The sequence below is a fragment of the Haliotis rufescens genome, unplaced genomic scaffold (genome assembly GCF_023055435.1).
Source record: "Haliotis rufescens isolate VD_foot unplaced genomic scaffold, xgHalRufe1.0.p SCAF_1, whole genome shotgun sequence".
NCBI classification, from domain to species: Eukaryota; Metazoa; Mollusca; class Gastropoda; order Lepetellida; family Haliotidae; genus Haliotis; species Haliotis rufescens.
The window spans coordinates 16655477-16668251 of record NW_025963779.1 but is presented as its reverse complement, the minus strand read 5'-3'; the positions used below and the strand labels follow the sequence as shown (position 1 = coordinate 16668251).

Sequence of the window (12775 nt, the reverse complement as noted above, 5' to 3'; positions counted from 1 at the left end):
GCGCATTGAAGAATTGAAGGAAAACAAAATGCAAAAACCATAATTACAACCTACCAAATTTATACCAAATGTATATAATTTCTAGGCAGCTTCCTTATTCGAGGAATGTATCCGTGAATATCCACACAAAGGAGCAATTTGCCACTCATCTGCAGCTGTACAAAGAAACTTATTCGATGTCACGTGTCTCTGTAACAATCAAATACTTTAAAAGATAATTTTCGTTTCGGGATATTATAATCCGTGTTCGTTTCTCAACTGATCACTTAGATTGTTTCAGGTGTTTCACATAGGTGTCAAGTCTCAAGGGTCGGCTGAGAAAGCCCACGTGACAACTATTTTCATAACGTCCACGGTTCCTAAAAAAACAACTGATTGATAGATAACAATGAGCAATCAATCAACGTATTATCAGTTAACCCTTTGAACAAAGTATGTTATCTTTACATCGGCACTTCACGCCATGATATGAGTGTATTCCCTTTGTTTTAATTAGTAAACCTAGACATGTAAACACTCACTTTTGACATATCCACTGTGCAAGATAACAGTGATTAATCAATCAACGTATTTCTGTTAATCCTTTGATGACTACGAACGATCCGTTGATTTACAAAAAAAGTAAATCAACTGACCATTCACCTCTTGCTGGGCTGCCACGTGCATATTACACAACACACATTTCACCTTACTTCAAACCTGGATTTAGATTGAATAATTACCCCAGACACAATAAATGCCAAATGGGAACCTTTGTCAGGTAATCTAATTTGCGCCACCACTAATTGTACCTGTAATAAATTCATTAACTGAGCATCAAGTGAATAACGACAAATACACAAGTGTAGGGTTATATCAGAACACGGGGATGACAACAAGGGAGTAGTAATCGTGTTATCGACGCAATCCGAAAACCGAAAATGCTTTCACTGCATGGAATTTTTTTTTTTATTATTAAACTATAACCATCTGGGGTATTTCCAAATGATGACATCCGATGAGCTCCGCCGTTCTTTTTGTCTGTTTGTTTAGGCTGAAGAAATTAATTAACATGCGCCCTTTGTCGAAATCTTTATAGATCACGGTTAACCAATCAGTGTTCAAAAATGCGTAAAACAAATATTGCCTCCAACCTCTAATTAAGTTAATTTAGCTGTCCTTGCAGACGGTAGCCCAGTCTCTGGTCACGCTCAGTTGCGTATCATCCGGGTACTCACGGGGAAAAAACAATAACAAAGGCAACAACCAGTCCGGGGAATTGCGTTTAATCAGTGCCCCTTTAAGCACTCGCTCTTTCACCCGAGTCGAGAGAGCCGTACCGATACAAGTCAGACGCCAGTACACAAATTACGGCAGCCATGACGTCATAATAACATCGTGATTGATAATGGCGCCTACAGTGGCTCGCACTTTGCCTGATAAAGCGCTGACTGTTTTAATATATATGGTATGATTTTCCATTTCAGATATACTATTTTTTATGTTTTATATGTAATTGATTTTAGCTCATTTTTGGGAATACTGACCAATTGTACTTTGTGTGGACATGTAGAATAGATGAACAGATGTTCAGGGATTTAACTATGAACGATCACGGATAGCAAAATAAACTATCACACACACACACACACACACACACACACACACACACACACACACACACACACACACACACAAACATAACAACAACAACACTTTTTATAATATATAATTTGCGTAAACGTAAGCTAAACTTAAGGTACTTACCGATGCTAATGAGGTTATTATACCAACTAAATTATATGTGGTTTATAACTCCAGTCAGATAGATGGAGTGACTCAACAGTTGAATCTCACTTTCATATAAGATTACATGCTGCCATTTGTACTTTGTCACAGTACCGCTCGCTCATCTACGGTAATGAAATTCTACATGTGATAACGTCTAAAACCGACGATAATCATCCCACGAATAACATTGATAGGGCTGTTTGCTCCTTGTTATGGCGCTGTCATTGAACACACGTGTCAATTGCTTCATCGATTTTAACACAAAATCATAAAAAGGAAATTAAACGTGATTATGTGATATGTTTAGGCCATAACCTCTAATTTCACGAATACTTCAACGGTATTTAGTTCTCAAGGGTGTTCGGATTGGACTCCATGTTTACAATGAAACTGGTTTCACAATTGGTGTTCGCGCCCCAAGCTTAGCCTAGTTTTGGTAAATACATGTAGTTATTGTTTGTTTGTTTTTTGTTTGTTGTTTAACGCCGCACTCAGCAATATTCCAGCTATATGACGGCGGTCTGTGAACAATCGGGTCAGGACCAGACAATCCGGTGATCGACATCATGAGCATCGATCCACGCATTTGGTATACGATGACATGCATCAACCTAGTCAGCAAGCCTGACCATCCGATCCTGTTAATCACCTCTTACGACTAGCATAGTCGCCTTTTACGGCAAGCATGGGTTGCTGATGACCTATTCTACCCCGGATCTTCACGTGTCCCATATGCACTTGCTCCCATTATAAGCTTATGGACATCGCGTAATGTTGTTGATATAATGATTAAAATTCATCCTTTCCTGGTAATAAATGGGATCGTACCAAACTAGTTCGTTACCCGTCTCATATCTGATCGCCTCCGTGATCTAGGGGTAGAGCCACGGTTGCGTCATACCAAACGACGTTAAAAGATGGTACTTGTTGTAACCCTGCCTGTCTCTCGGCATTAAGGAGCTAAAACAAGGACTGGTCGGCTCAGTGTCTGAGTGTGGTATTCTAGTTGAACTGCGGTTTTGCACCATAAAATCGGCATTAGTCCGGACTAGTACAAATCTTTCTTTTCACAGTGTCCAATCGGGACATAAATATGATATGAAATGGGAAACTCGTTTGGAAGGAGTAAGGAACCCACAGAAACATTTCTACATATCTATGCATGCTTTCGTATTAATTTTAGTTGTAGGTAACATATAAGGAATACACACAGTGAAATGCAACTTACAACAGGTCCTACTTGCGTGCCATGATCAAGTTGGTCGTCTGCTACGAACAGGGGAGAGCACTCTAAGTAATCCGAAGCGGGCTGCATTGTGGTCTTGGTGCTTATCTCAACGTTATTAATAAGGACATTTCTGCACAGTGTACAGTGTGTAATCAGCTTGATAATGTAGCTCATTATTAACTCCATTGCCAAAAATATGTAAATCAGCGCAATGCATTGGTGGATTCTCTCACAGTTCTCAATATTTACCTCTCATTGGCTGGACTTGTATGTCCTGGAAATATCGTTCGCTATGACGTTCAGAATGTCATTCTTGCCTATATTAAAGCGTGAGGCAGTTTCACCACTCTATGAACTATCTAGGTACTCAGCAAACCTTTATCATGAGCAAGGCTTAATGGGCCTAGTTGCCCGAGCACCTATAAAACTTTTTAATAATTAGTCATCAAAGCGGGCTGAGTGCAATCTGTTACGCATTACCCTTTATTTTTTCAGATGGTTGTGCCATATTCCTTTTTAACTTCGGAACTTTGGAATTCTTTTATACATGTCACAATGGCTTCGCCATTATCGACCTATTAGTCACAACAAAGTTGATCGTAAGGGACATCTATCGATTTTGTTTATTCGTCTGTGAATATATGGCGATGGGTTGATTAATGTTCAAGTGTATTGAATGCGTGACTATGTGTTTTGTCGCATAAAGCAATATTCCACTGAATACGCACCACATAAAATGCTTCGCATATTGTATCAATATGGGAATCGAACGTTGGTGCTCTGCGAGTTGCCACTTGCCAAGACCTATGTAACTATATATGTTTGAAATTATATGTTTGAATATCCCAATCAAAGAAGTTATATATGTTTGGTTGTAAAAATGTCATACACTTCTTTTTTTTAAAACAGAACATCAAATGTATGTATGTATGTATGTGTGTGTGTGTGTGTGTGTGTGTGTGTGTGTGTGTGTGTGTGTGTGTGTGTATGTATGTATGTATGTATGTATGTTATAATAGATATACTACATGTACATACAGTACATGCTGTCCCGTGAAGATTCCAGGCTAGAATTGGTCTTCAGCAACCCATGCTTGTCGTAAGAGGACACTATGCTTGTCGTAAGAGGCGACTAACGGGGTCGGGTGGTCAGGCTCGCTAACTTGGTTGATGCATGCCATCGTATCCCAATAGCGTGGATCGATGCTCATGATGTCAATCACTGGATTGTCTGTTTGTTTACAGACCACCGCCATATAGCTGGAATATTGCTGAGTGTGGTGTTTAACAACAAACAAACAAACAACAAACAAACAAACAAACTTACATTTCATGATCAAATGACTTCATTTCATGCAACGCAAATTTATTTTTACATGTAAAGAATAATATTTATATCTTGAACACAAATTTATATGTATGTTTTTTTCAGTTAACAGGAATTGATTCGAAACATGCGTGAGATAATCCAATCAGTTGTTGTTTAGTTCAGTCTTGCTAGAACTATAATTCAGAAAACCGATTCAATGTTCGTTTTAATACGATTTGGATCATTGTATGCACCGGTAACCTTTGACCCCACTAGAAAGCTTTCACAAGACACCCACTAACTATTCACTTATCTTAGTGTTAAAAGAACGGATAAGGGCGATAACTGCTACGGAGCGTACTCGGATTTGCGTAGGTTGTCGAAAATATTCAGCTTGTCCGCTCAGATAGAATTACGATTGATAAAACGTCGATACCTGTGTTTCATCGAGATGATTACTCCATAGACAAGTAAGTTTACTCTCACAGTAGCCATGTAGCATGTTTGCTGGATAATTACTGAAGGGAGGAAGTTGTCGACTCTTGTGATCGAGAGAACAGACGAGACTGTGGGTCACGTGACACGGTAAGTACTGTGTGTAGGTAAGCTGACTATGACAGCTGGATGACGCATTCTCCCCGTGACGGTGATTCATACGTTGTTGATGGCGTAAACAATAGCAGGCTATATTTTATCTTTTATGGTATTATTATGGACCAGCTTGATTTGTTTACCTGTAATAAATACTTGGGTGTTGACCGTTAGCATCAGCCTCACACGTGGGCCATCTCGAGGCTAGTATATTTATATTGTACCTTGATATTTAATGCCTGGTCTGTTTTCATCCAGTCTACCTTTATATGGGCACGAGTAGATTTTATAGACAGGACTTTCCAAATTGGGCCAATTGTAAATGTGAATTTCAGTATAAGGTCTACCACTTCACTGTTCTGTGGAAACGTGACGTAAGACTGAATTTAAGTACTAAATTAAGTGATTTTTTTGTGTGAACACGAGCCTTACTTGTGAACGTCTGGATACTATACTTTTTGCTCTCATTTCAAACTCTACTCACCTATATTATTGGATCAAGTGTGTCATAAGTACAGATTACATTTAAAATAAATATTTGATCTCCCAGATATAATATGAGTGTAAGTACCCGTGGGGATTCCGGGTAAGTACAGTGTATATATAGATCCCCAGCACCCCTGGCTTGTCGTAAGTGGCGACTAAATGGATCGGGTGGTCAGACTTGGCTGACTGCATGTCATCGTATCCCAGTTGCGTAGATCCATGCTCATGATGTCAGTCAGTGGATTAAAAAAATTGTCTGGTTCAGACTCGATTTTTTCATATAGCTGGAATATTGCTGAGTGTGGCATTCAACAATGAACAAAGTATGTGTAAGAGACATAATTTACCGAGATAAGCGTTATCAAACTGTATTTGAATGTGTACTGGATTCACAAACATCTTTGTTTTAAACAGATGGAAACTATGACGTATGTGTCAATTTAACACACTGATTATGGGGAATTATGAAAGTATATCAGCTATATGACTGTGGTTTAGCTGTGTGTATTCTCCGAATTGTCTTTTTAATGTATAAATGTTAATAACCACGTGTGGCAGTGTGTTCGAATCTCGCATTCATATCGGCCTCGTTTAACCTTGGTTTGTCAGTACCTAACGTGTAGGTTTCACTGGAGCTGTACCTAAAGTGCGTCCATTATCACATTTTGTTTTGACCTACTCACAGAAGCAGAAACACATAATCTCTATGGGCGTCCAGCCTGTAACCCCCCCCCCCCCCCCCCCCCCCCCACACACACACACACACATTGCACAATGTTATTGAATCCACTAGCTAAGTTCCTGCGTCCGTCCTTGACCCTGATCCAGCGAAACAGTAAGCAGCTGACAAGGCGAGCAGTGTGAGCAGTTCGCTAGTAGTGTGACTCCCCCAACTATTTTACTTGAGTTGCACGCATGTCATAAGAGGTTTACAGGATGCTGGGTTGTCTGGTCCAGACTCGATTATTTACACACCGCCGTCATAGAGGTGGAATATTGCGGGGTTAAACAAAAACAAAACAAAAACAAAATATTATGCTGTTACCATGCTGACTTCGTGTCATCATGTCAGTTTTGTTCAAACTAACACGAGACACATTTAAGTTTAATGTGTTTAATATAATACGTCACAGACTCAGTGTTCACCTACAATACCAAGTTTTTACAGTTCGCATCACACCTATATCATATTTAAGGTCACACGCTTATAGTAATCACACATGTGCATGCCCAGTCTCCTCACCCCTCAACAACAGATGGTCAGCCCTGAATACGTTAATTCATTGATTAACAAATCTACGACACCGAGGAACAAAATGTCTCCAGGTGTCTCCGTTTTCCAGTTTAGCGATATTGATGTCACCACAACTATACGTAGACTAGTATGTTGGACTAGTGCGCTGTTGTAGAGGTAAATACCTACATATTCATAATGTACCAATCTTGATCACAAAAAGAATATAAGCTTAGAAATTGCAGGCCTCAAAGTTGCAACTAAAACGGTAGCCAATGCGACCTAAATTTCAGTTTATCTACTGTCTAAAATTCAGAGGTAGCCAAATGACTACCTAGAAAAATATCTTGTGGCGACTAGATTCTATTGCTACACATCTGTAGACACAAAAATAAATAACAGCTGATATTGGAAAACACGTGTGCTAATAATTGGACTCAGGAATAATTCCTTCAAAAGTCGACAATGAACTAAAATACATAAAAATTAATGTAATTAGTACTTTACTTTAGTTGACAATGCTCATTGGATAAGCGAGGATATACCTATATAATCTGGTGACATAAATTGCATCATTGTTCAAGTCACAAGTAAAAAAAATCATGTACAGTTTCCATTAGGTACAATTTCAAGACTTGTACATATTATAATAGTTATTTTATAAAGATAATTTCAAATGCTTTTGGCTACCTTTAATATTGGCTTGACTTCTTGATTTTACTTGTAGCCATTTACTTGTAGCCATATGGCTATATACGTCTTACCAAAAATAGTCGATTTATATGATTCTTGTAATGATTTACAGGAATCGTGACTAGGCCGCTGTTACCATGGCCACAGATCTGAAGGGTGAACTTACTTGCCCAATATGCATGGAACTTTTTCAAAGGCCGTTGAGGCTACCGTGTGGCCATTCCTACTGCAGAAACTGTCTACAAGCCTTCATCGGTCAGCAGTCTCAGAAGGACATTGTCACTGGTCACCACAGACCAGTCAATTGTCCAGAATGTCGGCACATGCTGGACGCCACGTCAGAGGGCGCTGACTCGTTTCCGGTGGACTTCAAACTCTCCAAGTTGGTAGATGTCTTCAAGAAAATGCAGGACTTTGAGAATCAAAACGAGGTTTGTTTGTAAGATTGGTCTTGAACGTATGTTTTTTGTTTAACGCCGCACTCCGCAATATTCCAGCTATGTTACGGCGTACCTGTAAATATATAGTGTGTACGTGTGTAGGTTAGTAAATGTTCAGAAAATGTCACAATCTTTGTAGGAGTTGTAGTTCAAACATCACTCGTCATTACTAGTGACGATACAGGGTTTAAGACTTCGACTGAAGTGATTTTGACTCCAGAAAACCCATTCACACATTCGTAGATACTCATTTGATAATTATGTTTGGCGAATATTGCGGGGTGGATTATATCCTCACTTGATCTGCTGTTTCAGTTAAAAAAAGAAGAACCACCTGACGAAAATCCTGAACACGAGGCAACAAAAAACCAAGACCAGGAGCTCCTAGGAGCATGTGGGTACACACCTATAGATGGTGAACTTCCGGTCCCGGAGGAGGGTCTTAAGGTCACCACTGACACTAGAAAGGAGGAGTTTTGTGATGATGTGGAAAGCAGCATGAGTGAACGAACTAAGACAAAAACAATGTATGGTAGTGATTCCGACGCCGACAGCGAGAAGGAGCTTTCAGACGATAGTGAAAATGCCAGTGTGCCCAGGAGGAGGAAACGGAGGAATAAGGTGATACGGTTCTTCGCCTCGCTCCTCTCACTTTCGTCCTCGGATGGGGAATACGATCTCAGGGAAGCTTCCTCCTCTTCCTCTGATATTGACACATCAAGACCTGTGAGAGATTGCAAACCGGCCGCAGTCACCAAAGAAGTCCCTAAGCGTAGGAATCGCTGGGGTTTCCTGACGTCTTCGTCATCAGAATCAAATCATCACGTTGCATCCAGTTCTGATGACGATGCAAACAACGGACCGCCTGTCCACCGGAGACCAGTGAAGAAATCTAACAGTATGATCTCATCGATTCAAAGACGACTGAAACCTAGTTCATCTGACAACGAATAATCACAGTTTACCAACGATCCCCAAATAGATGCTAGTCCAAACAGAATGCCATAGTACTGTTGTGTATTACATATCTGATCTGTGTTACGGACAATACAGCGATTTTTGTATTTCAGTTAACATTTACCAGGACACCGAGGTGACTTCCGCAACTTCTTGACCCTTTTTTTAATTTTTACCGGTTGCTTGTTGATTTAACAGACTTTTTAAGCCCAAGAGATAGAAATAACATGTAGCCTTGCTTAATACTGGGAAAATGAGTGGGTGACGGTGATATTCATTAGCGACATATGCACGTGCGTGTGTGGCAGCTTCTACTAGTATGGACATGTGCCGGTTTAATTGTGCCAGCTCACTGAGATATTACGCAGTTTACCCGAATCAGACACAATACGCTGACTCCGAGCCTGCCAGTTGATTAATCACGCTTATTAAAGACGAGCGCCGGGAAGGTAACAAGTACCATCCTTTTAACGTCTTTTGGTATGACGAGGCTAGTCTTATCCAAACCGAACTATAAACCCAATTGAATGTAGGTATATTTCAAATAACACATTTCGGTAAATATATAATTTAAAGATACGCTTCTTCCTTCGCTTACAATAATAACTGAATGCGTCGGTTGATAGAACTTGTCATTAATTTATTCTGTACCAAGTGAAAATGGCAGTTCGACGGATGGTGAAGTTCATTCAGAGCACATCCGTAAGGGTGTTACTAATGCGAGACATACACTTTAAAAAGTTACTGGGCACCGCGTAGAGTATGACCACTTGCACAAAGCGACTTTAGCGCTAAGATGATTGTAACTCCCATACTTTAACATAGGCTAACGATAGTCTTAGCACTAAGATCGCTTTGTGCAAGTGGATCCAGGAGTCCCAGCAAAGTCATCCCAAACTTACGGTTTTTTTCAACTATAATTCCATAAGGTATATCAGTCTCGCAATTCATAAATCATTCTGATAACAAAGAAATTGTCTCAGTTTGACACAAGTCACTCACAAGTTACGTCCAGACCTTAACTGTAAATGGACACAGGACTGGGGAGCTTTGTACCTCATTAACTTCTCATAACGGTTTCAGCAAGCAAATCACACTTCGTGTATGGGCAACAGTGAGTTTGGCTTAACGCTGCTTTGATTAGTATTTCAGTTATTTCACCGCGTGTAATCGTGATGTGGGAGAAATCATGCAAGTTTTGAACGATAACTGCTTTGGTTTAGCCACGAGCACGGGCTGGTGCTGACAAACCTAGAAACAATCCGGGCGAGCCGTAATTCGAACCCACGAAAATAGGTTTCTGTGATGCATAAGGGACGTAACTCTGCATTGTGAATTGCGCAATTGTTTTGATACACCCGACAACTGGTATGTTTGTAGCAAGGTTTACCTTGTAGAGTTAGATTTTCTTGTTAGCTTTTACTGTGATACTTGAGAGATAAGAATTTTGTCCGCGTAATTGAACTCGCGATTTTATGTAGCGTTACTACTTTGGGGGGAAAATCATAGACACTGCTGACCTTTTTGTACGAGTGGTTAGTAGTCCCCCCAAAACGCGGTTCGTACTCTGACACAAAATTAATAATTCTTTTGAATTGTAATAGAACAGAAGCACTGTCCAATAACTAAGCTCACACTTAAAAAAGTTTCATACGTGTGCATATGTACTAGTATATATAATACTCAAAAGAAAGTAAAGAACACCCCATTCTTTTCGTGGCATGCCAGATTAACTAAATATGAATAAAGGATCGGGTGTTCTTTTAACGCCGTGTATTTTGCTACTCCACTTTTGATAGGGGTATTTTTACCTTTCCATGATACACTAAAGTTTGCATAATGTCAAGTTTATATTTGAATAGAATGACATCTGATTATCCCTATCAAAAGTTGAGTAGTATATGTAAAGTAGCGAACAAGCACCAGACAAGACCACGACGAGACAGTAGAAAAATCATTTTCGATTTATTTGCTCATCGCATAATCCTTTTTAGATAGCTCATCTGTGAATTATATGATGTGTAACGTCAATTTCTTCCCGTCCTTGGTGCTCAAAGAGCCCCTCTAGCCTCATCCGTGATATTATATAGATTGCATCGCATGCTATATACTGCCTGATCCCCTGGTAGCATTGTGAGATCATGAGAACCAACATGCCTATGCGGTTTTTGTGTCATTATTCGATTACCTTGCTCAATATCTTTCAGACAAAATGCATAAATAGTATGTTTGTATGGTGCTATTAAATGTGATACTGCTTTGCGGGTGGAATAAATGTATTATTGTGATAACTGATTTTGTTCTTGACTGAGAAGTTATGGTGTCAGTTGAACTGTGTTCGGTGTACTCAATGACACCAGTTTTCTGAGTTTGATTTTGTGTGCTTGCTGTATAATGCCGCAGTCAGCAATAGTCCAGCTATATGACGGCAGCCTGTAAATAATCGATTCTGGACCAGATTTTCAAGTGATCGTTATTGTGCGCAACGATCCACGTTGTCGGGGTACGAAGACACGCAAGCAACCAAGTCAACGAGCCTGACCATCCGATATGGTCGCCTCATGTATATACGACCAGAATTTATCATCCAAAACTGGCTCCCACAAGAGTTATCGCTTGGGTGAGATCAGGCGATATGTATACACTGTAGATATCGCTGGAATGAAATTGCATCACAATGCTTTGCAGGCCATTGTCACGTCATTGGTTACCATGGCGTCACAATCAAATGACATCATTAATGGCTATGCTACTGAAACTGTTAGCAGTACTTTTTACACTTAAGGCTTGTCACTATTGTCTACAAACTGCAAACGTTGGAAGGATGATGGATGATAAATACAATCTCACCCTCGTGTCTTCTGATATCAAATATATCAACACTCGTTGATATATTTGATATCAAAAGACACGAGGGTTAGACTCTCTTTATACTACTGTGGACCAATAATAACCCGGATTCGCCCCGATATTGTTTCTAGGTTTATCAGCACCTTATCTCATTCAAATCAGATCTTAGATCTCGCTTCTGCTAAACAAAAATCTGAGGACATCCCATAACAGGTTACCTTAGAACGACCTTTCGCGACCTTTGTTAGATCTGTGAAATGACTAACAAGAAGTCGACATCAGCCAATCAGAAATCAGTTTTCTCGAGCAATACGGCACTATAGTTTTAAACTGGCGACCTCCATGCCCGACAACGCTTTGAAAAATATTTGTACGTAGTTCTCGATTAAAAATTAAAAAATGAACAAAAGAACATTCTGGAATGTCTAATAGATGACCGAGTTTGCATGGCAGTTTTTTCCCATGGGCTATGGACAATCTCTTCCGTTCAAATGCTTATCCCATTGAAGTGACAAACAGACGGTGATTGTGACGGATTCAGTCGTACCGGTACTGTCATTCAGAACACCTCGTGTTAACCTTTTCGAGGTCTTGTCAGAAAACAAGTTCTGACTGTCACTTCCTGATCTGATAATCGACGCTCTGATTGGTCGGATGAAAGATCGTTCTGACGTGACCCGTAACGGGATGTCCTCAGAACTTTGTTCAGTAAATATTTTAAAGAGATTGGTCAGTTTCATACCCGTGCTCGTGGGTTTCATCAATTGGTAACCGTCTGAGACCTCGTCACTTCGGACTTTCCTCCCATAGTAAGCTGACACGCCGTGATATAATTTTTGTTTGTTTGTTGTTTAACGCCGTTGATATAACTGAAATGCTGTCAAATCGGCGTTTAACCAAACTCACTCACTCACTCCCGAATGGGGAGTAAAATCGTGAGGATCTGATTTGTTTGTTGCTTAACGTCGCACTCAGCAATATTCCAGCTGTATGACGGCGGTCTGTAAATAATCGAGTCTGGACTAGACAATCTAGTGATTGACATATGAATCAACACATGTCCGGTCCCTGGCCACCCGATCCCGTCAGTCGCCTCATACGACAAGCAAGGGTTGCTAGAGACCAATTCTAACCTGGATCTTAACGGGGCGGTGAAGAATAATCAGCAAGAAAACTTCGTCATGAGAAGTACCTTCATGTTTCTCTAAACTCATTCC

At 40.1% G+C, this 12775-nt stretch overlaps 1 protein-coding gene across 2 annotated transcripts; it reads left to right on the top strand.

The window, feature by feature from the left end:
• Positions 1–4625: 4625 nt before the first annotated feature.
• LOC124149657 (tripartite motif-containing protein 59-like) lies at positions 4626–10999 on the top strand. Of its 2 annotated transcripts, none has more exons than XM_046521388.2 (3): positions 4626–4777; positions 7424–7742; positions 8067–10999. In XM_046521388.2, the coding sequence occupies exons 2-3, from the start codon at positions 7449–7451 to the stop codon at positions 8703–8705; spliced, it is 933 nt and encodes a 310-aa protein (XP_046377344.1). In that variant the 5' UTR covers positions 4626–4777; positions 7424–7448; the 3' UTR covers positions 8706–10999. The 2 variants fall into 2 exon arrangements, with proteins under 2 accessions (XP_046377344.1, XP_046377352.1); XM_046521396.2 differs by having other exon boundaries at positions 4770–4892.
• The last annotated feature ends 1776 nt before the right edge of the window (positions 11000–12775 follow it).